General features: G+C 35.7%; 1 protein-coding gene and 1 pseudogene across 1 annotated transcript; one reads left to right on the top strand and one right to left on the bottom strand.

Moving 5' to 3' along the window:
• Positions 1-22,263: 22,263 nt before the first annotated feature.
• Positions 22,264-24,661, bottom strand: LOC145070785 (putative protein phosphatase 2C 24). The gene is made up of 4 exons (XM_079017745.1): positions 24,097-24,661; positions 23,670-23,984; positions 23,003-23,108; positions 22,264-22,929 (listed from the first exon to the last, which is right to left on the bottom strand). Exons 1-4 carry the CDS (start codon positions 24,529-24,531, stop codon positions 22,598-22,600), a joined length of 1,188 nt encoding a protein of 395 aa, XP_078873871.1. The 5' UTR covers positions 24,532-24,661; the 3' UTR covers positions 22,264-22,597.
• Positions 24,662-25,781: 1,120 nt separating this feature from the next.
• On the top strand, positions 25,782-26,500 carry LOC145065600 (putative NAD(P)H dehydrogenase subunit CRR3, chloroplastic; annotated as a pseudogene).
• Positions 26,501-27,596: the final 1,096 nt, after the last annotated feature.

Genomic DNA, 27,596 nt, shown 5'->3' with positions numbered 1-27,596 from the left:
AGAAGATCGAACGATTCATCTGGGGATTAACCTCCCCGATTCAAGGAAACGTGATAGCCTCAAATCCTGAGACATTTGACAGCGCCAAAAGGTTGGCCAAGAAGTTGTACGACCACAACAACAAAAAGGGCAAAAAAGCAAGGGAAACTGCAAGCAAGAAGGAGAGTGATAACAAGAAGGGAAGGAATTACAAACGAAAGGGACGACAAGGCTCAGAGTCGTCAAAGAAACAACAAACAGTGACAGTTCATGCTGCAACCACCCAAGTCCCCACCACACCACATGCTCCAGCCTCATCTACCCCAAGTGCCCCTAAACAGTATTTCGGGAATCTCCCAAAGTGCAAAAAGTGCAATCTCCATCACAATGGTGAATGCAGGGAGATGCATTGTGCCAGTTGCAACCGAAAGGGTCACATGGAAAAATACTGTAGGAATTATCCTCCCCAGAACCAGCAACAAGGAAACAACATCAACCGCAATAACAACAACAACAACAACAACACCAACAACAACGACAACAACACTGGGGCTAGCCACACCTGTTATGGATGTGGAAGGACTGGGCATTTTCGTCGAAACTGCCCCAATATCAACAACCAAGGGAATGGAGGAGCAGGGAGAGTGCTGACCATAGGTCAAGGAGAAGCGGTTCAGGATCCCGCTGTTGTCACTGGTACATTTCTCCTTAACAACATGTATATATGCATCCTGTTTGATACCGGGGCAGAGCGGTGTTTTGTGAGTAATAAATTCAAACACTTGTTAAAACAACAACCCCATAAGCTTAATGAAACCTTTACTATGGAAATGGCTTATGAGAAAACAGAATCAACTAGGGAAATCTACGTAGGATGTACCCTAACCTTAAATCACCATGCATTTCAAATAAACTTGATGAATGGAACTATTAGTAGATTCACGATTCACAATATGAATCTGTACTGAAATTTCCTTTTGTTTTTTTACATTAACTTGAATCTATGTTTAAAGAGTACCAAAAAATATGGACTTTGATATATTTATTAAAAATTTACGATAAAAAATAGACCTTAACTTTTCAAAAAACAAAGAAATGAAGTGAGTTTTTTGAGAAAAAAAATATTCATTTTTTGTATATCAATGTCGATATCTATTGAAAGAGGATGAAAAATCATGAACAATGGTATATTCGGTATTTTTTTTCGATAAAAAACATAGCCTAACAAAATTTAAACAAAAAAAGTGACTTTTTTTATAATCCGGTGCAAGTGCATCCATTGTAAAAAATCTACAACCCTTCTTTTTGCCGTTGATCGCTTTAAATTCCGATGTTTTAGATTGGTTTATTGGTTCTTTGATTAATAATAGTTCTTTATTAAATTTTTCCATACATACATACATACATACATACATACATACATACATACATACATACATATATATACATATATATATATATATAGGAGTATTCAATCGAGAACATTTGAGAACAAATTTGAACCACATAGTGTTTTTAAATTAAAATCATCAAATAATATTAATATAAATAAAAAATAAGTTAAAAAAATTAAAAATCCCACTAACCAACACCACTTACCACCAAAACAACACCACCCACCACCACCACCCACCCATCAACACCACCCCCACCCACCACACACGAAAACCACCACTCGTCACCGCCAACCACGACCACCATCAACCACCACCCATTACCATCGACTACCACTACTCATCACCACCACCCGCCACCACCATCCCCACAACCCATTACAGCCACCACCTTCCCACCCACCTTCACCATCACCCATCACCACCACCTGCCACCACATCGAGCCCCGATCGGATTTCAGATATGTCATTCATTAGGCCCCGCCTGACATCAGGCCCCACTCAGTACACATAATAAACATATAACATATAATCATGTTAACACATGCGATAATCACAAAAACAATAACATATAATACAATCATCGGGCCTTGCTTGGTATACATACCAGCACATAACACATGCAAGATTCACGCAAACATCTAACATCCTATCATAATAATCATAAGCTGACATTGGTGCCTTCGACCCGCTAAACACAGTGAGGAAACTCACCTCAAACTGTTGAATCTCACAGATAAATTTTTGGCTACTGATCTGCTAGAATCCTCATGCTATCAATCATAAAATAACATCCAATTAATAATTAGATTCTGACTTACACTAAGAGTCCAAACTAGGGTAAAAGACCTTTTTACCCTTTACTGAACTTGGCCCAAGGCCAAGGCCTAAGCCGACTATCCAAAAGGCCCAAATTCCAACATAATCACCTAAAGCCCAATATGGCCCAATCTTCCAAATTAGGCCTGAATCCCTTCGTGGGACTTCAACCAAAATAGTCCAACAAAATAGCATCATCCCAAAAAATAGAATTATGATGGCCCAACAAAGCCCTAGACTCCTTAGGTCCAACATGACCCAATATCGAAAAGCCCAAACTTCCAAAGCCCACTGCTGAGTACGTTGGGCGTATTCATCTCGTACACTTTGTTGGATAAGGTGTCTAAGTCCATAACTGTATTTGGTATGATTTAGCGTGGTTCATTTGGGTTGCATGGCATCAGAACAATTTGGATAGACTTTTGTGAGAAGAGGATATTTATTATTTATTAATATATTATAAGTTCTAATATATATTAATATGAAAACATATTATTTAATTAGTATTGATCAAGAATTAGTTTGGAATTAATTTTGTGATCAAAAGAGACTAATTAAATAAATGGGGATTGATTTGGTAAATCATTCATTCTTATATAGTGGGCTTATTATCCATAGTTCTTCATGATGGGCTAAACCTATGTGGTTACCCATGGATGCTCCATGGAGGTTAAGACCTATGGATCATGAGGAATGTGGAAAGGCATGAGTTACATGGTGCAACCCTAATGTGCACACTATATAAAGAAGCCTCATCCTTGTAAAATCGGCACTAAGAGATACAAGTGTGGGCTAGCCGATTTTGGTGCATATCAATCTTCTCTCAAGTTATTCCAAGTTGTTGGTGGTGTTATGTGAAGCATTTGAGGCATCGCATTTGGGGTGTTAGGCTCACAAAGTCTTAAGGAATCCAAGCTACAAGAAAGGTATGTCATTCTACTAGTTTTATATCACATATACCCCATGATATGCTAGTTAGGATGAAACCTTGGAAAAATCAAAGTTTGCATATATAATAAAGAAAACATAGATCCAAGGTTTCTAGGGTTGCATGCACACCATAGGAGTGTTAGAATGCTCAAAACCTAACACACTTAGTGTACACGCTCTGGGGTTAGTACATGCAATTTACTAGCTTGTACGCTCTAGGCTTCTTTTGTCCCCTTTTTCATAAAAATGCAAGTTTTATGGTGTATCTTAGACCATGCATTTTTAAGACCTTTTTTAAGCTCTTTTTGAGCTCTTTAGACCCATTAAGCCATGCATGTGTGTAAAGTTGCCAATTTTACATGATTAGTGGTCTTATAGAATTAGATCTGAGAGTTTGGCTTGAAGTCTCAATGGATTAAGTGCTTAATGAAGTGGGGTGGTCAACTGGGGAGTATGTTGGTCGTACCAAGCTGGTATGTTTTGCGCACTAGCCCCAAAGGGTGTATGCTAAGCGTACGAGCTGAGTACGCCCCGCGTACTTAACAACGGATTTTGGGCTTCTTGTTTTTTGGCCCATGTTTGGACCTTAGGAGATTAGGGTCTTGTTGGGCCATCATATGTCTATTTTTGGGCTGATGTCTTTATATTGGGTTCTTTTGGTTGAAGGCCTACGAAGGGATTTGGGCCCAATATGGAAGATTGAGCGATTCTTAGGCTTGGGTGTCCATTTTTGGAATTGAGCCTTTTTAAGTAGTTGGTTTGGGCCTTGGTCCTGGGCCAAGTTAGGTAAAGGGTATAATGGTCTTTTACCCTAGTTTAGATTCTTAGTCATGAGTCGGGATCCAATTATTAATTGGATGTTATTAAATGATGATAGCACGGGGATTTTCGGACCAGCAGCCAAAGATTTATCTGTGAGATTCAGCAGCTTGAGGTAAGTTTCCTCACTGTGTTTAGCGGGTCGAAGGCTCCAATACCGGCCCATAGTTTATTATGTTAGGATGCTAGATGTCTACATGACTATTGCATGTGTTATGTGTTGGAATGCTTACCGGGAAAGGCTCAATGTCGGGGCGAGGCCCGATGTCTGTGATGCATGCTATTTGTCTTTTTGATTATCACATGTATTTGTATGATTATATGTTTATATGTTTATCAGGTGAGGCACGATGCAAAACGGGGACTAATGACTGACACATTTGTATACCGAGCGGGGCTCGATGTCAGGCGCGGCTCGATGACGGGCGGGTCCCATTATGTGTTTATTATGTATAGTATGTGGTATTTTGGGGAACTCGCCAAGCTTTGTGCTTACGGTTTTCAGTTTATGTTTCAGGTACTTCTTATTCAAAAGGGAAGATCTCGGGATGATTGCAGAGCACACACCACCTCATTCCGCATTTTGTGATTTACTCTGATATTTTATGATATAGTGATACACTTTGATCCACCTTGGTTGTATGACAATGTTTTGGATTACCTTTTTATTAATTTTAAATTTTTTTAGGTCGTTACACTTTCTACATTACGCCAGTTCCTGATAGTCATTTTGATTGACTTTAGTCTAATTGCACACGCCTTATCAACAGGACCATATAAAACAATACCAGAACATGCATTTGTAACAATCTATGTTAGGTCTTGTGATTGGAGCCGACTATTATAAAAGCGGAAGAGCGTGGGGAAAAAGTCAAATGATGTGGACGATAATATTAGAGGACAATGGTCGGAGTACTCACGTGGAAGGGCAGTTAGCGCATCATGAGGCCACCGGATCAAGGAGTTGAGTACTAAAATTTTGTCAATTTTAATTAATTTACTTCCATCTCCGTTCATATAGGTATACCGTTTTCCACCCATTGGAAACCCAAACAAATGGGCATTATTTATGAAGGCATTGAAGAAATTTGAGCTAATCTGACAAAAAGAAGAGTTAAACCTCTCCTCCTTCGATCTTACTACATTGAAGTCCCCAAGCATGACCTAAATCCCAGTGATAGAGCATTTAAGATTAAGGAGTTCCATAATTTTTCTTTTCGTTGTAACCCTTGTGGCGTGTATACATTGGATCTTCTACCAATCCCCGACTCTCTGACTTCAAAAAATAAAAAGACCTTACACTCAATCCACTTTGTTGATCTTTGAAGAAACTAAGGCGAACACTTTCATTTGACTGAAAACACGGGTGAATGTTCCTAATATAGATTGGAAAATCCGGTGTTTAAACCCGTTACGGGTTTTTTTTTCTCTATAATGTAATTTAATACTAACACCTTGCTGAGCTTTATTAATAAATTATATCGCCGTTCAAAAAAAAAAAAAATAATTTAAGAAAAATATATTTTTTTTCTATTTTAGTTTGATTAGCATATTGTCTTTTTAGATATTATATCTTATTAAAATAATTACGATACTAGTTGTTCTTAAATGTTTAAATACAAATATAATGGTGTGTATATAATCACATGGCATCTATGACATGTTACTAAATTTAAACAATCAAGCTTTACAAAATAAATATCTAGTATATCTTGGTAATTAATTTTAAAAATATTACTAGTAAATATTTTTTCAAAAGACTATATATGAGCACAAAACTCGACATTTGAAAGCCTCCACAGTGATTTGCACGAATTGTTCTTCAAGAAATGTTTCGCTCCTCCATCGTGTAATAACTTGTTTGAACGAAATTGTTCCTCTTTCCGACGTCGTTCTGTATTTGCCTACTTTCTCCCACCGTCTTTCTGTTTTCGCCCTCCGCCACCAACGTCTTTCTGTTTTCGCCCTCTGACACCACCGTCGCTCAACTTTGGTCAAGAAACCGTCATTTCAGCCCACCTGTCATGGGATGACTCTTTTAGACTAGTCAATATCGTATGCCACTTAGTGCTTCTTCGACTAAGTCAGGCTTGGAACGCTTCCTTACGATGTACTAACGAATAAGATAGCAAGAGATGCGATAAGGGATGCTACGAAAGTAAGAAATACAACTTCTATATAAGACTCAACTACTTTACAAGGCAACCTCCCAATGATTCCTACAAATGAGAGATCATTCCTATTTATAGGCACCTTACACCCCTTCAAATGGAAGTTTCTAGGTCCCGATCATTCTTGACTAATCTAGACTCTTCCTATTATATACATGGCATTTACAAGACTCTAGAAAATGGTATACTTGTTGATGTGCACAAAAGTACCCACTAATTTTAATATTTATGACCTAACAAACTTAGACTAACTATGCACTTATAGGCAGTGTACCTAGTCAGATTACAGTATAGCTTAGGTAAGTCGGGTGTCGATCACAGGGAATGGTGGTGAATTAATTTAAAATATTTGATTATAGGTTACAGGTCACATGAAAGAATAAAGAAATAGTTTAATAAATCTCAAACTAACAATTAATTAACAACTTTCGATAAACTAACAGGAAAACAAATCTCTTCAGGTACTTTGATTTAGATAAATTACACCTTAAAAACATAAACAATTGCATACATAAATTCATTTATTTATGTTCACCGATTCCTAAAATGATTAGATTCGCGTTCACTACAACTCATCCTTTAGCAAACAAGTCAATTCAAACCGTGATCAGTTGATTAAACTAACATGCTTCCTAGTGTCCAGTTCGTATCAAGCAAGACTTGTAAATATAGTTAATCAAATTACTAATTCAATTTAACCTCTTGTTGATGGTCATCAAACAAGGCTCGCACATTAACTTACTTATTCTCAATTTAATCCTAGTTTCACATTCGTTATTCCTAGACTTATAATCTCGATGGTCATCAAAAATCATAAGAGACAAGCAATCAAGTAGATGTTCAAGCAACTCAATTCACTTAACAATTAACAGAAAATAATCATCATTAACACATAAGGGTCTTTTAACAAGCTTGGCAAGATAAATTAAACATAAATAAACAATTCAATATAGCAATTAGTCTAATAATCAAAGCTTCATTCAATCATAAACACAAAGTAAAAGGTTTTTACACCTAAATCAGAAACTAAATACAGAATAGTAACACAATGGAATGCTAAACATGGTCACGTTAGCAATCCATATGATTACCGACATGTATCCGCTCTCCAGCCCTTCCGATCTCTGCTCCCGTTAGCTTAACGGCCTTCCGTCCGCCTTCTAAACCCTCAAAACGGCGTAACATAAGTTAAATATAGACTAAACTAAGTTGTAAGTCGAATCCCCCCTCCTGCTTAGCTGAAAATCGACTTTTGTAACCTTTGTAGCCGACTTACGTACGCTGGGAGTAAGTCGGATTACGCGGGGCGTACTAAGGATCACTACACGATTGAACATATCCGAGGCCAACCAGTACGCGGCGCGTACCATTAAGTTACACGGGGCGTACGTCACTTTGGTCATTACGCGAGGCGTAATTGCTATGGACGCGGGGCGTAATCATATAATCCAGCATTTTTAATTTCTTTTAGCTTCTAAGTCCGGTTTCCGCATTCAGTCTTTTCTTTTGTGCTTTATCTACAATGAATAGCTGCAAAACATAATTCAAAGTATTATGAGTACTTTTTAGTTCTATAATAGAATAAATAAGGCCAAAATATTAAGATAAAGTGCATAAAATTATATATATAAATACACATATCACTTGTCTACGATGCTCTAGAAGTTTCTAGGTTGTCCCAACATTATCCAAATTGCTCTTGTATGATCTAGCATGTTCTAGATCATTCCAAAGTCTTTCGAGTCATTCTAGCTTCGTCTAGCGCCCTCTTGATTATTCCGGATCATTCTCCTTTGTTCAACGAATATCTATAATATTCTAGCATCTTCCAGGGTCTCGTAGAGCCTTCTTGATCTCTCCAGAGACTTATCGAGTATACTTGATCATTCTAGAGTTCTTTAGAAGATCTTGAAATTTTCCAGAAACTTGGTCCGTGACACCCTCCCCCACTTAAACCCATGACGTCCTCGTCAAGTATTCTATACATATGTCTCGATCTTATCACGGAGCTACTTCGTGTCTTTTCGTTTTCTCTAAAGTATATCTTCGAGTAAAGCGTGCTTTTATTTCTTAATGTACTTTGAATCCTACTTCTTCTCTCAGCCTCGTAAAACCTTGAGTAAATCTTCAAGTGGGATATGGATCCTTGTTCCTTCAAATGTGCCTCGTTTATTCGAACTTCCATTTTTTGCTTCATATTCTTCTTGACATAGTTTGTTCTCCCCCACCATTCTTCTTAACCGTGCTTTCTCTTCGAAATTCCATTAGATCTTCTGCCACGGCGATAGCTTTGTCGATGTCTCTAACATTTCTCCTCTTGATCTCATTATAAGCCCAAGATTGTAGTCCATCCATGAAATAAAATAGTATGTCTTTCTCTTGCATGTCGGGTAACTCTAGCATCAAGCTCGTGAACTCGACTATGTAGTCTCGGATGGATCCACTATGCTTTAGCCCCTGAAGTTTCTTCATAACTATGTCTTCAACTTTATGTGGTCATAATTGTCTCTTAAGTTACCTCTTGAACAATTCCCAGGTGTCTATGGTGTATAAGCCCTTTTCAATGTCTCCGTGCTTCCTTCTCCACCATAGAGCTGCACTTTCACATAGGTAAAGGACTTTCGTATCTACCTTCATCTTGTCTTCAATTACTTGATTAGCATTGAAGTAACATTCCATCGACCAAAAGAATTCTTCAAGTTCTTTAGGGTCGCGTTTTCCTCCATACTTCAATGGTTTAGGTGCGTCCATGTGTGGAAACTTACTCGCAACGGCTCTTCCGGCGATTGCTGCCTTGCACAAGTTTACTTCTGTTGGATTAGTGTCTAAGTCCATAACTATTTTGGTATGTACTTGACCCGATGGTGCATGGTCCTTTTGGGTTGCCTTCACCAAAGCAACTTGATAGGATGAATTATGGAGAGAAAGGATTAAATATGATTTATTAATATATTATGAGAATAATATATTAAAGGAGAAATCATATTGTTTAATTAATATTAGTCAATAATTAATTGGTAATTAGTTTTGTGACTAAAAGAGATTAATTAAACTTAAGGGACTGGAATTGTAATTATAAGATAATTGCAATTTGGGCCATGGATTGCCTTATATTAAGGAGTGGACGAATTCTATGGGGAAGCCCATATGAAATTGTCCAAGGCCTTAAGGAAAGGGATCTATGGGTTGCTAAGGGCTTAAGCATCCAATTTAGGGTTTCCTTGTTAGATAACCCTAATAGCCTAACTATATATACATCCCTTATGACCCAAAAACGTGTCCAAGCATCCTTCTAGGGTTTCACACGTTTTAGGGCAGCCTCCCTCCTCTCTCCTCTTCATCCTCTTGCTTATGGTGTTTGTGAACCATTAGAGGATTGACATTTGTGACTCTAAGCTTTCTAAAGTCAATACAAGGAGATTTGGGATTGTTATTGCTACATAACAATCAAGGTAACATCTTAAACCTATTCTCATGTTAATATGATTACTTGAATGCTAGAATTAGGTTTTATAGTCTTGGATAACTTGCATGTACAATAGAGAAACCTAGATCCAAGCATTAGGGTTTGTATGAGCACATAGGATGTTCTTATGACCAAAACCCATCAACTTCGGCTTCCAACGTAGTTACCTTCTCACAGAACTCATTCCGCAAGGTGTTGGTAAGTCCAACAACTTCTTCCTTGATGAAACAGATGGTCTCCTTCAATCCATCGCTCGTGTCACTTATCTCTGCAACAAACTGATTGACGGTATCCTTCCACCCAAGGATCTCATCGATGCTAATCTCCACCTTTGTAAGCTTGTTTTCTAAACTTGCCAAAGGTTCAACGGATTGGTCCCTCCTCCTGGACTTCCTTCCTTTCTTTTCGACGACAGGGGGAATGTTAGCTACATCACTTCCTCCTTCCATTGCTACGATCTCTTGCTCGTACGAACTCTGGCTCTGATACCAAGTGTCACGGGATGACTATTTTAGACTAGTCAATACCGTGTGCCACTAAGTGCTTCTTCGACTATGTCAGGCTTGGAACGCTTCCTTACGATGTACTAATAACTAAGATAGAAAGAGATGCGATAAGGGCTGCTAAGAAAGTAAGAAATAAAGCTTCTTTATAAGACTCGACTACTTTACAAGGCAACCTTCCAATGATTCCTACAAATGAGAGATCCTTCCAATTTATAGGCACCTTACACCTCCTTAAATGGAAGTTTCTAGGTCCCGATCATTCTTGACTAATCTAGACTCTTCCTATTATATATATGGCCTTTACAAGACTCTAGAAAATGGTATACTTGTCTACGATGCTCTAGAAGTTTCTAGGTTGTCCCAAGATTATCCAAATTGCTCTTGTATGATCTAGTGTGTTCTAGATCATTCCAAAGTCTTTCGGGTCGTTCTAGCTTCGTCTAGCGCCTTCTTGATTATTTGTGATCGTTCTCCTTTGTTCCATGGACATCTATAATATTCTAGCATCTTCCAGGGTCTCGTAGAGCCTTCTTGAGCTCTCCGGAGACTTCTCGAGTATACTTGATCATTCTGGAGTTCTCTAGACGATCGTGGAATTTTCCTGAAACTTGGTCTGTTACACACGGCCACCACTGACGTTGATATTAACCACTACCACCCACATTTGATCGTTTTTCAATAGAGATTCTTAGTAAATTTGGTGTAACAGAATGATTAGTAAATTTAGTGTAACATCAATTCAAGGCAGAAGTTCAAAAATGGAAGATTTTTTTCTTGAGGATCCTTGGGTTGCCGCCGACCTTCACTATTACGCCGTCTACGACGGCCACGGATGTAGCCACGTAAGTCTTTTATACACTATAAGTTTATAATTTAATTGCATGAATGTAGGAAGGATTTTAAATCATTGGGATTTTAAATCATTGATTATAATAAATCTTGTGGCTAAGGGACTGAGTAGTTAATTTCTAAAAGGGCAAAAACGTAATCGATGATCTAGGTTCTAAATTCCGACCTTCTTCTCCCAAATGTAATTTTAAACTTAAACAAATTGAAATTAAAATTATGAGAAACTAATTTATTTTAGAAAAAACATCATAAATGGTCCCTGTGGTTACTCAAAATCTGAAGTTTAGTCCCCGTGGTTTAAAAACCTCATAGATGGTCCCTGTGTTTTCAAAACTTTTGATGTTTGGTCCTTTTTGCTAACTCCGTTAAGTTTGTTCATTAACCGAAGGGTATTTTCGTCATTTCACAACCACAAGGACCATTTATGATGTTTTCTCGTATTTTTTAAAAAAAAGAAAAAAATTAAACATAATTAAATATATAAAAGCTCTCTCTCTCTCTCTCTCTCTCTCTCTCTCTCTCTCTCGTTGACATCGATTCCTCCCCTCTTCTTCCTTGGTACCCCGGTAACCCACGTCACCCTTTGATAAGATTCTTGAACCAAGTTTCATTCTTCCAAGATTGATTCATTCGTCATCAAATTTCTATACTTTTGTCGGTGTTATCTGACCTGGGGTTTTTCTGTTTTGCCTCGTTTTGTCGGTGTTATCCCAAAAACAAACCATAAAAATCCCAAAAAATCAAATTGATGCCCTGTAAAGTAGGAAGAACAACGATCATCATCATCTGGTCCATCTGAATCGATGTCACCATGATGTCGATGAATAAGAGCGAGAGAAGATGGAGGAATCGATTGCACCTCTTTAATATGCCTATCTCTGAAAACGAAATCGAAGCTGACACCCACATCCCATACCTTATATCCACTTCTCCCCTTTCGCCATGATGTCATCGATTTCCCCTATTATAGGCTTGATCTATAATTTCTTCGTGTTTGTTTCTATTGTCTGAGAGTTTTAGATCGGAGGATTTTCCAAATTCGATGAATGGTGGGTTTTCCGATCTAGTTGCAGGTTTGAGGCAACAGTCTCCTATGGTGATGGCGGTTTGAGTTGCATGTTTCAGAACAAGAACAAAGGAAGGAGAGGTGGAGTATATGGTGTTTTTGCGCTTCAGAACATATTAGATGAATGATGGGTTTTTCGATCTGGTGTTGGTGATTAGAAGGCATCATGGGGTTGGAGAGTTATAAAGATCTCCCTAGTTCTTGAGGTCAACGAGAGAGAGAGAGAGAGAGAGAGAGAGAGAGAGAGAGAGAGAGAGAGAGACTTTTATATATTTAATTATGTTTAATTTTTTCTTTTGTTAAAAAATACAAGAAAACATCATAAATGGTCTTTGTGGTTGTGAAATGACGAAAATACCCTTCAGTTAACGGACAAACTTAACCCCAGTTAGCAAAAAAACCAAACATCAAAAGTTTTGAAAACATAGGGATCATCTATGATGTTTTTAAACCACGGAGACTAAACTTCAGATTTTGGATAACCACAGGGACCATTTATGATGTTTTTCTTTATTTTAATTGTAATAAAAAACTAAAAATTGTGGATTCCTTGGTATTCTTAATATAAAACAAATACATAAAAGATGATTCTATTTTTATTTTCTATTTATAATTTTTAAATTGAAAATTTATGATTCTTAAAGAATTTAAAATATTCTTAGTCTAGAATTGAAGATACTCTTAAATATAAATTACAGTACTTTATACTATATTCTAAAATATTTTTTATTCATAATTCTTGAACTATGAAATATATATTACATTTTTTTTGAGAAAAAGAAAAGGAAAATTCTCGGTAATTATCATTATTTTCTTCACGGTTTTCATCTTTTTATTTTTATGTTTTAATATTTTATTTTTGAATATATGAATGCCTCACACTTTTTTGTGATCGGTTTGACTTCCTATTTAACACATATTTAAACGAGAATACATGAAGAAGGTTATTTTAATATTAGTTGAGCAAAAATTATCTTTTATTGTAATATTAATAGACCAATAATCATTAATCTCTAATATCTAAATATTATTAAAAGAAAAACATTTAATTCATCAAGCAATCACCGTCATTAATTGTGTTTTAATCTTATGTTTTTCACTTTTAGATCAATTGCTGACATCATCTTCTACAAATAAAATTCAAATACAATTACATTTAATTATAAAATCTATAATAATTATAGAATCTTTAAATTCAGTAATTATTTTATCAATTGAAACATATCATTCTATTTATATACATGATATCAGTTTTTCTAATTAATATTGTTCTTAATTTAACTCCCTTATTCATAGCTTTTGATTTCCAAATTTAAACCCTTTTTCATTTTATTATTTATTTATTTATTTATTTTTTAAGACTCATTAAACAAGCATATCAATAATTAAGTTATTAACCTATAAAATTTAATATAATCCCACTAAATCAGCAAAATATTTAAGAGTCAAAAATAAAATCAATATTATTTATAATTTATCTCCCAGTATATCTCATATAAAATGAATCAATTTGAGATAATTGTTTGAATTTTAAAACTGATTAAATAAAAAAGTCAATTAATTTGAAGTTTTGAATTAATATAATTGATATCTTTCTTTTTTTCCAAATAAATAGCCGAAAATCTCCAAGATTATATCTTAGGATCCCAAATTTTTTAGAAGATAATGATTTCCTTATTCAAAAACACCTTATATATACGATTACACTGAAGTGGTTATACTTACCATTTTGGATTGATTCCTATGATTTACAGTGTTCTTCTTGAGCAATCTTCTTCTCCAATTCTTTTTTCCAAGCTCTTACTTTACTTTATTCTCCTTATTCTTCTTCAATTTCTTGCATTTACTATGTTCTTATTATTTGTTATTATTGTGTTCTTGTTATGAGGTCATGAAAAAAATTAATCAATCTACTTTAAACATATTAGTTTCAATCATTTAGTTACAGAAACAAAATTATAACATTTATATTGATTTTTTAATGTCTTGACCTATGTTTGTCAAGAAAAAGTCATAAAAGTTGTTTTATTGCATGATGACAAAGCTAGTGGCACGGACCAAAAGCAAGATAAAGAAGTTTTTTTTATTGTTACACTTCAACTTGCATGAACAAAGACGTATATGTTGTTCCAAGGTTTTCAATAACTCTTCTATACATATTATTATAATCTTCGATTAAAATTTTCTAATTTTATATTATTGAATTTGTTTATATCAATGGTTTTAGTTTCAAAATCACCATTATAGTACAAGACTTTACCGGCGTGGTGTCACTTACGTTATTTGATCGTGACGCAAATAAACTTCTGGAAAAAACAAATAAGAGTTCACTACTAGAAAAACAGTCTTTTACGACGTGTAATGCGCGTCGTATAACGCTCAAATGACGCACAAATGCATGTCAAGGAAGGGCCTGTCATAACGAGAGACGACACGCTTTTGCGCGTCGTCAATTTACGATGCACATTTACGACGTGAATTTATGACACATTTACGACGCTCAATTATGACACGCAATGCGTATCAAGGAATGCCCTGTCATAAAGGAAGACGACACACATTTGTGTGTCATAATCTTACGACGCGCTTGTTTATGACATGCAATGCGTATCAAGGAAGGCCATGTCATAAAGGAAGACGACACGCCATTGAGCGTCATAACATTACGACGCGCCTTTATGACTCGCAATGGGTATCATTAAATCTACTGTCATAAACGAAGATGACACACATTTGCATGTCATAAATTCCAGTTGCTAGTGACTATACACCTTTACGACGTGCATTTTCGATACCCATTTACAACGTGAATGAACATATAAAAGAACAAATATATATATACCAAAACATTCAATTCGTCTAACAAATATATATACCAAAACATTCAATTCATCTACACATCAAACAACCGATCTGATGGTGAACAAGCAACTTCTTCCAATATTCAAGTTGAAAAAAAATCGACTTTTTATGCCAAAATTTAGATCTCTCGTCGATACTTTCTTTTTTCTTCTTTGACTTTTACTTCTTTGGTGTTTCCTTCTTTGACGCTCCGTTCTTTGACTTTATCTTCTTACCCCTTGTAGTCTCAAATCCCGCCAGATAGTCATAAATATCTTCACCTGATGATGGTTGTGGCATAAAATCGTGCTCATGTTGATTGTTGAAATGTTTTTTTCTTTTACGAAAACAATGTTCAAGTGGGAGGAATCTTTTATGCCCAAGGAAGCATACTTTTTTGGACTTTGGCAACCATTCTGAATAGGTATTCTTTGAACATATTGGACAAGCATAATAACCTTTGGTAACACACCCCGCAAGATTACCATATGCGGGAAAGTCACTTATAGTCCAAAGTAATATTGCTCTTAGATTTAAGTATTCTTTCTTATAAGAATCAAAAGTCTCAACGCCAGTTTCCCACAAGAGTTTTAGATCTTTTATCAATGGTGCCAAGTAGACATCAATATTGTTACTAGGTTGGTTTGGCCCGGATATCAGCAGAGTTAACATCATGAATTTACTTGACATACACAAATAAGGGGGTAGATTATATGTTATTAGGATAATCGGCCAACAACTATGCTTGGAACTTAATGACTTGTGAAGATTGATACCATCAACAGACAAGGCTAATCTATGATTTCGTTTTTCTTGTCCGAATTCTTTCCACGTGTTATCAACAAGCTTCCAAGAAGGGGTATCGCGAGGATGAGTAAGCTTCCCATTATTGACCCGACCTTGTGCATGCAAAGTTAAGTCATGATAGGAAAATACTACAAAACTTTTGAAGGTACGTTTTTGGTTTTCTTCTTCCAACGAGAAGTGCCACAAGTTGGACATGGAGAAGCATCTTTATGTTCTTTCCAAAATAGAACACAATCATTTTCACATGCATGAATCTTCTCATATTATAGACTGACTCCTTTTAGCAACTTCTTGGACTCATATATCGAGCTAGGGATGGTATTGTTTGATGGTAAGATATCTTTTAGGACAGACAACAAAGCATCAAAACTAGCATCAGACCATCCAAACTGGCCCTTCAAATGTTGGAATTTCAATAATCCACTAAGTGCATGATACTTTGACCCTACATAAAGTGGATTATCACATTTTCACCGATCATAAAGCCTCCAACACATTTTAAATCAAAAGGAACTAAACATGAGGCAGCGGAGATGGGTTGAGCTGCTAAACGATTACGAGTGTGAGATCAAGTACCATCTAGGAAAGGCTAACGTGTTAGCCGATGCCCTGAGCCGAAAGGAGTATTCAAGTCTTCGTGTGAAAACTCTATTAATCACCATTCAATCTCACCTAACCTCACAAATCAAGGAAGCCCAATTGGACGCAATGAAACCGAAGAATGTTGCTAGCGAATCACTGTGGGGAATAAATAAGGGATTTGAAGTTAAAGAGGACGGAACTCACTACTTCATGAACAGAATTTGGGCTCCTAAGATTGGGGGATTCAGAGAAGTAGTCATACATAAAGCCCACAAGACCCTATATTCTATTCATCAGGGGTCAGATATGATGTATCTGGATATCAAGCAACATTAATGGTGGCCTAATATGAAGGCAGAGATAGCCACTTTCGTGGGCAAGTGTTTTACTTACGCCAAAGTGAAAGTGGAATACCAAAAGCCCTCGGGATTATTGGAAAAACCAGTGATACCCGAGTGGAAATGGGAAAGGATTACTATGGACTTCGTGACCAAATTGCTAAAGACAACAGATGGATTGGATGGTATCTGGGTAATCGTCGATGGGTTAACAAAATCCGTTCATTTCCTACCAATAAAAGAATCCTACAAGATGGAAAAGCTAACCCGAATCTACATCAAGGAGATCGTGAGACTCCATGGAGTGCCAATGTCTATTATCTCGAATCGAGATAGCAGATTCACTTCGAGATTTTGGCAATCTCTTCAAAAGGAAATGGGAAAACAGCTAGATATGAGCACTGCCTACCACCCACAAACGGATGGTCAGAGCGAGTGTACCATCCAAACACTCGAAGATATGCTCCGAGCTTGCGTGATTGACTTCGGAAAGTCATGGGATACCCACTTGCCTCTGATCGAATTCTCCTATAACAACAGTTATCACACGAGCATCAAGATTTTTCCGACTAAACGGACCATACTACAACAAACAAACGAAATACAATAAGGGTACGAATATTGGGCCTAATACTTCCTATACATGCTTATTGGGCCTTCGTGATATGTTTGAATGAATAACGGGCACAATATATTCATTTCATGTTTATTGGCCTTAGTGACCCAATTACATGTTTAACGGGCCTAGATTATCTTTTACATTTTTATTGGGCCTTAGTGACCCATTTACATGATAATTGGGCTTGAACTATTCATTATATGCTTAATGGGCCTTAAGTGTCCTTCTGCATACCTAACAAGCCTTGAAACAATTTACACGTCTAATGGGCTATAATTGTCTTTTTTCATGTTTTGTTGGGCTTTATCAATTCACATCCATATATCAACTAGTGTTTGTAAACTAAATACATATAACGTTATACATATTCATGTGGAGATATTTGGGATCTAGTGGGACTTGTTGGTGGTTGACATCACTGAGTGTATGACCATAGCATGTAGTTATAATCAGAGTCTCCTGGAGGGAGAGCGAGAGTTTGTGTATAGATCTATACGAGGGTGACCCCCCACGCCTTAGTTTTTCGCTACAGCTAGACTAGACCAGTCTAGGGTGACAAAACCTTGATCAAAATACCGGCGTTTGGAAAAAAATGCCAAGACAGACAATTTAGTCATTATCATGCATGGTTATAACGTCTCACATAGAGATCCAATACAATCTTAACATTTCAGAGATTAAACCCTTCAATCGTGTCGATACAAAACAACTTATACGATGATACAAGAACTATAACACTTTTATAAATCAGAAAATATCGGTTTTTCTGGGGGAAACACTATTAATCATTACCTTTTTCTCATAACAGATATAATACAAGGAATTTGGGTTTTTTCATTTACACATGATTTTACAATTAAAATCACACATACATTTATACTTAGTCATTACATCTTTTTCAAAGAATTTTACAGAAAATATTGGAATTTCTGGGTTATGCACCCAACACAAAGTTTTTCAATCAAACATGCTTATGAACTCACCAACATTATATATGTTGACCGTTTTCAAAATAACTTGTATTCTCAGGTAATCGTTAAGCTGAAGAACCATCAAGAGTATTTTGGGATTTCTTTTATGCACGTGTCAATTATCATACAATTTATATTTCCGAATTATGTAATGTAAAACAATGTACTTGATGTGAACAATGTCAGTTGTAATATGTAATGTTGGTGACGATTGTGTTATGTTTCATGTATATTCATTGTGATGATATTTCAATTTATAGTCACACGAGCCCCCGGACGTTTCCGTCGTCTGGTTCGGGGGTGTGACAAAACTTTATGATGGAATACAAATTTTGTTTTGTTTACTGTTCTACTTGTGATATATATATATATATATATATATATATATATATATATATATATATATATATATATATATATATTCAGTTTATATGTGATCCATAAACTTAGACTTTCCAGAGGGTCTCTCCCAACCCTAAGGACCATAAAAATTGAAGCTTTACAGTCATGCATGTCCAATGCATGACTTAGACAATGGTTAGATTAGTAAGAGGGAAAATGATATCAAGACTCATGCTTGGAGTCTAAATCAATACCAAAACACATATATGAACTCATACTAAAAGGAAATGCATGAATGGTCGTAAAGTTGCTAACTTTATGGATCTCATGCATGATATCATACCCATCCATAAAAAGGAAAGCATAAACCTTAGATCTAGCATGCATTAGAGATAAAGCTAGAAGCTTTATGACATTCAAGGGTCCAAAAGCATTGTAAGGTGATGAGGTAGGAGCTTGATTGCCAAAAAGATGCACCCAATAAGTCTTCTTCTTCTTCAAAGAACCAAAAATCACTAAATGAGCACCAAACACCACCATGAAGAACTAGGGTTAGCATGTCTGAGATTTAGAGAGATGGAGACTGAGAAATGAACCCAAAAACCAAGTTTAGGGTGCTTAAATACGAAGCAAACCCTAAAAGATCATGGGCTTGGCTGCAGTGGCTCTCACGTCGTGAGCCCTTATGTCTCACGTCGTGGGAATGGTCCAAAATACGCTTTCTCATATTTTGCTTGTCGTCGTGACCACCCAATGTTTACGTTGTGACACTCGATTTTCCTCAAAAGTAAACATTTCCACTCCTTGAAACCCTAAATTGATCCATCCTAGAAAATGGGTGTTACAAAAATTAACTAGATAATAGGCTTATAAACATAATACATTCACATGATCACAATTTAAGGTCTTATGTGATATGTGAGCCAATGGTGACGATTGGTGATCTCATCACCATCTAATGATTGTATTGTACTAGCAACTAACAGCTTATTGGAATAAAAAAGTTACATGGATCGCAATTCCTTTATATTTTAACACGCGATAGTTATTTAATATTGACGTAGATCGCTTACAGGAAGATGATGTTTTAATATCGGTGACCGACAATATAAAATGAGAGCTTGTTGAATTATTGAAAGGTATCCTAATATGTTCAATCTAAAGAATGGAACATGCTGACTCAAATTATCTAACTTATGGTCCGTTTGATAGTTGTTGTCTGAGAAAGTGTTGTCCTGGAAAGTTTATCTGACTGGGAAAAAACCATGTTGTTTGATTGTACATCTGACTGACTATGTTGAATGATGAAAAATGACAATTCAGCCAGAAAATATATGGTTTTTGGGCTTTACGGGAAAGACATATCATACCGGGAAAGACCATTTTTTGTACAACTCAAACAGGTTTTCTGGCCCATTCAGCCAAAATGATATGTTTGGACCCGAAAATATATCTATCAAACGGGGCCTTAGGATGGTTTAATGTGGTAGATTATGTGCTTAATGTGGTAGATTATGTGCGTTTTAATGGTGCCGTTAAGAATAGTCAACCTTGTAGGATGTTAGAAGATTGCCGGGCTTGGAATGGGCTTAAGTGTCCGTGGGCTTTGTGCTGTTTCTTGTGCAAAGGCTTTTCCTTTTGTCGGAAGGGCTTTTTGTAGTGAAAGTACATTGCATCTTTCTTTTCGGTTTAGATTGTAGGGTAAAAAAGAAATATTAATAATTCTATTTACAAAATTTCATATTTTTTACACCCCGTTCTCGAGTTCAACTTAACGAGAGAAAGGAAAAGAAATGAGTGGAAATGAGAAGAAAATAAAAGAAATTGGTGTTCCCGAGTTTCATTAAAGGAGGGAAGTGGAGGGAAATGGGAGGATCACTTTCCCTCCTAACTTTCCTTCCGATTTGGGAGGATTTGGAAAGAAAGAACAAAATGATTCACTTTCTTTCCACTTCTCTCCAACTCGGGAACACGAAAGAAAATTTTGTTTTCCTTTCCTTTCTCTTCTTTTCTCACGTGACTTTCTTTTCTCTTTTTTTCTTTTCTTTTGTTAAACTTGGGAACGAGGTGTTAATATTAAAGGTATAAGAATATTATATAAGGACGCAGACTTCAATATCTAAAAAAATTTATGGGAGGTAATATATCCACTTTTTTATTTTATCCTTTCACTTAATAGAAAATTAGTTTTCCAACTATACCCCTTTTGTTAAATTAGAAAAATTATGAAGAGAGAGAAAAGAATCTGAAATGGCTTTAGCTAATATCCTTCCTAATCGTCTTTCAAGAATCCCGTCCTTTCATCGCCGTTCGCCGCTCCTTCTTCGCAGGTCGCTAGTCACGGTCCTTCTTCGCCTCTCGCCGGCCACTGCTGGTACTTCTCCGGTCGTCGCTGCTTTAGTTATTGTTGATTTCATTTGTTTAGTCATCAGGATTAAAGAACAAAGCATCTTACAAGTTTGATTATAGTCTGGATTAATTGATTAATAAGTCTTCTGATTCATCTCTTTTAATGACATTTTGGTTACACTGATGATATCATTTTTCTGATTTTATTTGTTTCAGAGGTCTTTGATTATATTGTTGTTTTAGTATGTTCATAATGTGATGATCATATAGTTGATTTCATGTGTTTCAATTTTTTTTTATAATTTGTTGATTATATTGCTAATTTTATTTGTTTCATCTGTTGATTTCATTTGTCTCGTTGCTGATTTCATTTGGTTACTGCTAAATAAGGTTTTTATGTTTTGAATCAAACTGGCAATAGATTGAAATTGATTTAAACTTTTGTCATCAAATTGGAATGGACTCAACGTTAATGGATTCAAAGTATTAAATGGTAAAACTGATCGGAAAGGACATTGTCATAAGATTGTTGATTCCATTTGTATCTGATTGGAAATTTGGAATGGATTCAAAAGTTTCACCGTTAAAAAAAACGTAAATATTCAAGGTGAAAATGAAAATTGGTGTTCAACGTTATATAAAGAAAAATTAGACAAAAAGAAATTGATATTTTTACATAAGAAAAAAAAAACAATTGATAAATTAAGAGAAAAACAAACAGTTCGTTTCTCTCTCTCTTTATATATTTTTGGTAATTAAAAAACATTTTTCTTTCTTATATCTTTGTTGATTAAAAGAAGGGCATAAAAGGAAAACCACTTTTACAAAAGTGGATATCAACTCCCAAAATTTATATAGGAATTCGGACCTTGCTCAGTCCATCAAGAAGGTAATTGGACCGCGATTGCAGACTTGCAGTCACTTTCGTAAGCCCAATTTCGGAAAACTTCCAAAAAAAAAAAAAAAAAACAAAAAAAACCTCTATCTTTGTTCAGCTTGACAAACTACTCCCTGATTGTTTAAATAACAAACCAGGGTTTCGTTTCAATATTTCAGAGCTTTTTTTGGTTTGATATTTTCAATCACACAACAAAAAGAGTATATGCTTAGATTGCAATTTTTAATTACTTGATGTAAATAAAATAAATCCCGAGTTAAACACAATTTGGGTGGGAAAAAAAATTTATGTTTATCGACACTGGTTCATATGTTGGTTCAATACACACAACACGCGATACGAATCCGTCTTTTTTCTATAATAAAGTGGGATCAAGAAAATTTCAAAGTTCAAATCATGCAACAAAAAATGGTGATTTAATTAATCCTTTGTCATGATTCTTTAACTAAATTATACAGGTATAATAAATAGTGTAAGGATATATTTACAAAACTTTGGTAGAGAGCCAACACAATTACACATGCCATTTTGAAGTTTCTATACCAAACCGGGTTTGTTAGATTTGTCCTAAAGGAAGATGAAGAATCAAGAACCACCACAGCTTGTCTACAAGGCATTTCTAGATGTGGGGAAATTATATAAGCAAAAACTAATGGTATTATGTTTCTATATTTGTTATTATTATAGTTTGTGATAATTATATTACAAGTTACATATAACCAAAACAAGATAGATTAATGTTATGCTTCGTGCCTAGTTTCAATTTAAGGTCGACAATATGGGTTTTTAATAGATTCTCCACACTTGAAGAAGTTAAATAAATATTCATAAGATTTGGATTTTTCATTATTTTATTGGCGATTATTTCTTAGATCTATAACAACAACACTAACATTGTCCATAGTTCGCCGTGCCAACGCCAATTTCGTTAATAGCAACGACGCATCTAAACAAGCCCTATCGCAGTTCTCATACTCAGACGCATCGTTCATCGGTGGACTCTTCATCTCCGCCGATGGTCCATTTCCTTTCAGACACATCTTCGCCAACCCACAAGCTGTCTCATTTGACACGACGTCCCATAGTCCATCGCTTGCAAGTATCATAAAATCATCTTCCGATGTTCGATCTGTGATCGTCACCTCGGGCTCACAACTCACATAGGGTTTCAAATAATTATCGCCTGAAAGATTATTGAATATATTGTTATACCCGTTTAATTTTCACAAGTAATTTAATTGATGTATTGTACTTACCGATAGCTCTAGACATGGCGAGAACACCGCATACTCTCGCGCCTTCCCAATATAAGACTCTCCCACCGGCAGCTTGGATTCGGTTGAGTTCATCAGGACGATCAGGCTATAAAAAATTCAAATATAAATCTCAGTCACAATAAAAAAATGCAGAAAGGAACTTAAATAATCTATGACGTTAGCAATTTGATAGCCGGCATCCACCATGATGAACTCTAAATAATTTAATGGTTTGTTACATTATTATTTTATTTTTTTTATCTGGCCCCATTTATTTTTTTCTGTAATCATTGTATATTTCTAAACAAAATTTATGTGTTTATAAACTAGAGTTTTATTTATATTTAAAAAAAGCAAAACGTGTACATATTTTCATATGCAATCCCGCAATCGGTGATTTTATATTTTATTTTTAATTTGTTTTATGTCCAAAACAACCATTTATTTTAACTATAATAATTTGTAGGAACAGGATATTTAATTTCTCTTTGTTAAATATATACTTTATTATTTATATAAAGGACAAAGATTGTTGTTATACTAAAAGCTATTAATTAATAATTAATGAAAGGTTATGGAATGTATTATGTATGTATGTATGAAAATAAGTGGAGAGACGATGAACGCTACTTTGATACCATTTTAGTAAAGACTGTCTATCACTAACCTTGTGATCGGTTGATAAAGGGACTGCCTTGCCATTTCGACAAAGCACCGCCCTTGAATCACCACAATTTGCGACGATGATCTTTTCCGGTGTCACGACTGCCACCACCGCCGTGGATCCGACACCGTAGGACTCAGGAGCATGAAGCTCACACTTGCAGTCTCCGTTTATAGCTTCTTGGTTCCAAACTGTTACTTCCTCATCCATTCGACTATAGCTTCGTTCCATCGTGTTCTTCCACTCCCTTGATTCCATCTCTGTGTTAAATTCTTCCTTCACCAACATGTGTAATCGATCCTTGCACCTATGTGCAACCTATAATATAATCAAAAACATTCATGTTAACTAAAACGATCATTTAGAAATTAAGAACTTCAATTCTATATTGTCGATTAATTCATGGATTTGATATACTTGTATAACATACATGAGAACAACCATGGCCATCGTAGACGCCAAAGTAGTGTACATCAGATAATTTATCATCATCATCTATTCCAAGAAAACTCGGATGAATCGCAACCGCATCTTCCATTTCTCTCCGGCGTCCACACACAGATGCAACTCCAAACTTAGGAATCGATTCACCATGATAAAAGCCACCGGAGCTCGAACCAACTACAGGCGTATTAGCTTTGACAACATCTGCTTGATGATGATCATCACATGCATGAGAGAATGAGTCTGGTGAGACAGATACCCTCAATTTCTTGAATCCGTTATGGGTGACTACCGCCGGAACTCCGGCTACAAACTTAACTCTTCTGATTTCCATTCTCTTCCGACGTGCTTCTCGTGAACTCGACCTGCCGGAGGTTGACGCCGCCTTGTCACTCATAAACCCACAGCATATTTCCGCCATTACTACAATCGAAGGCAAATTAAAGTTTAAAGGACGTTTCAAACACAAAACCGAATTCCGATTTGTTGATCAAAGTAAAATTCCCAGTATCCTAAAAAACCACGGATTTGAGTATGTAAATAGATTGAAAAAGAGAGGCGGTGTGGAGAAGGAATTTAATAGGAGCTTTTGGTTTTCGCCACGTAGGGTGCTGCCCGTTGGAATTTGGGGCAGATTACAGAGTGGTGGCCCACAAAGAGAAGAAAGCGGCTGATCAAGACCGTTGATATGACGAAGGGTCAATTTGCATTCTGACACGCATGTGGTCAGTGATACAGGGTAGGCGCATACGTGGCAAGGAAGTTCAGGTACGAGATTGTGACGAATTTGAATACTTTATTTATGTTATGAAAACAATATTAGAATTTTGAAATATCGCCAAATCATTGACCAAATTACGTTGGGTGGCATTGAAAAGGATTATCTTTTCTAAAGATATGGGAAGAGGATCGGGGGTCTTCAAAGTTTTAACCTTGTCGTGCTTGTCAAATGGTGATGGCGCGCCAAAGTTTAATGATAGATATATTTTTTTTTTTTTTGTTACAATTATCATTCATACATAAAAGTATTTTTTATACATAACAATTTATATTTTATAAAGTTGTATATTACAACATTTTAAAAGAAAAATTGTTATATATATAAAAAAATTATTATGTACTAATCAAGTCCTGTTATAAATTTAAGGATCATAAGCCATAAATCCAATCTAGGAGTATAGTATTGTCCCTCAAATTTATCGAAAGGCATGGTCGACTATAGAAGCTTTCTATAAGAAAGGTTAGAAGTAGTAAGGTCATCTACAATATATTGAACTTATTATAGTTTAATTTTCATATAATTCATTGAACTCTCTAAAGTCAATGAAATATATTCTTAGGGGAAATGACACAAATGTCCTACAAAGTTACTAGGGTTAGTCGATTCAGTCCAAAGTTTTTGTCAGCCTTCATAGGGGTATAAAATAGGATATGACATGCTATTTTAGTCCATTTCAACCTGTAATAGTTGATTTACCATGTGACAGTGACCATTTAGAGCAAAAAAAACTTACATTGTACCCCTATAAAGCCAAAAAAAATCAGAGATCAAATGCTTATGGCACAAGATCAAAGTGATTTAGGAGAAGAAGAAACCTGGTAATGGAATTAATGATAACAAAAATTATGTTATACTTGTTAATATGTTCGTTGGAGAGTAAAAGGTGAGAGATGATAGGCTTAACTTCCATTGCCATTAACAAACCACTCATGCTCTCCTCTCGTTTTGATAAAACCAATCCAGATGTTAAACCCCAAGTTTGTCGGATTAATTGTGTGACACCACTACCTCTGTCATCATTTCTAGCCGGAAAACAAGAAAATGAGAAGAAATCCTCGGTTTCAGAAATAGAATAAGCTATTGTAGCAAGAATTTTGAAATATCCTGACATCAACATGCATGTTTCTTCATCTAATTAAGTGAAATTCAGTGGTTAGTTTAGTTTATTCGATTTGAATTATGAACTTTTTAGGTTCCCATTTTCCAGTTTGAAATTTGTGCTTGTGCTTCTATGTTGTGAAATCGAATCACCGATGTGACTATGAAGTTGACCAAGAAAAATCGTTGTTTGATTCAATTTTGTCAAATTTGATTTGGAGAACGAAATGGGATGTAAAGAAAAAGCTTCGAGATACTGGTGAATAGATAATTAATAAAACTGAATTCTCATCTCACTCTATTGGTAAATTAATCATCATTTTATTGGCTATGTATAAACTTTGATGTGGTGAATTTTCCTGATTCAAGTTGTTTTACGCATTTCAGGGAGAGTATTTTGAAGGTGGTGTTCTTATGGATTCTTCCATTGTGGATCATATCGTTTCTTGTGGCTTCTGGGGTTGTGAAGCTGCCAATCATCTCCACATTTCTTGATGACCTGCTCATGTGAAGTAAAGCTATCCAATTTATCAGGTTTCTTCTTCTCCCAAATCATTTCGATCTTGTGGCATAAACATTTGATTCCCGAAGTTATTTTTTTTGGCTTTATAGGGGCACAATGTGTGTTTTTTGGTTTAAATGGTTACTATTGCATGATGAACCGGCTATTACAGGTTGAAAATGACTAAAAGAGCATGTCGTATCATAGTTTATACCCCCATAAAGTCCAACAAAAACTTTAGAGATTGAATCGACCAACCTTAGAAAATTATAGGACATTTGTGTCATTTCTCCTATATTCTTAATAGTTAAAAGGTTTTTTTCCATTGAAAGGTTTAATAGTCATTAAACTTCATATCTATTGAATGTCAACATGACATCTCCCAATAATAAAGTTTAATCCATTGAATGTCAGTTAGACATGTCATCTCATTTAACTTTCTTATTGAACTATGTATCGTGGATGCTATGATAACATTATATTTTGGAAAGAATTCTTGGATTGGTAACGTTCCTCTCTAAATGAATATACTTAGTCAAACAGGATAAAAACAACCTTATTGTAAATAAGTTGGATGTTTCAAGCAACTCCAATGTATCTTGGAAATGGAGCTGGAAAAGGTGTCTTAGGAAAGGAGATTTGAATCAATCCGCAATGGTTTTATACGGTTAAGTCACTTAGATCATACATGGATAAAGCATTGATATCCCCTCATCCATTCACGTTCCAAAGTAATGGACGGTTACTGATTAAGATAAATTATTTTATTTGGCAAATGTTACTGAATCGGATTATATATGTTAGCCACTACTTCATCCCTTAGAGGAGTATTGGTTACCTCTACAACTTGTCATTTTTGTAACTTTGTTGATGAAGAAGCATATCACGTGTTCATATATTGCCGGTTCCAATAGGGGCGTGGAATTGGGATGCAAAGTGGATTGGAGTTGACCCATGGCCCAACAACATGTTTCTAGACCTAATCAACGTTGTGGAAAACTTTCGGGGCCAAATAACATCCGGAAGAAAAACATGTTCTTTACTCTTATTGGTGTAATTTTTTTAGGCAATATGGAAAACATGTAATGATGTTAATTTAAAAAAG

This window comes from Lactuca serriola, chromosome 8 (genome assembly GCF_051521515.1).
Source record: "Lactuca serriola cultivar US96UC23 chromosome 8, Lser_US96UC23_V15, whole genome shotgun sequence".
Taxonomy (NCBI): domain Eukaryota; kingdom Viridiplantae; phylum Streptophyta; class Magnoliopsida; order Asterales; family Asteraceae; genus Lactuca; species Lactuca serriola.
This window is presented reverse-complemented; position numbering and strand designations above follow the sequence as displayed.

What these genes read in the sequence shown, in the direction of transcription:
- LOC145070785 (XM_079017745.1), bottom strand. Translation starts at nt 24,531, where the DNA reads ATGGCGGAAATATGCTGTGGGTTTATGAGTGACAAGGCGGCGTCAACC. An exon ending in CTTTATCAACCGATCACAAG is followed by an intron (nt 23,109 to 23,669) that starts GTTAGTGATAGA and finishes AATTTTTTATAG; the next exon opens with CCTGATCGTCCTGATGAACT. An exon ending in CGCCATGTCTAGAGCTATCG is followed by an intron (nt 22,930 to 23,002) that starts GTAAGTACAATA and finishes ATAATCTTTCAG; the next exon opens with GCGATAATTATTTGAAACCC.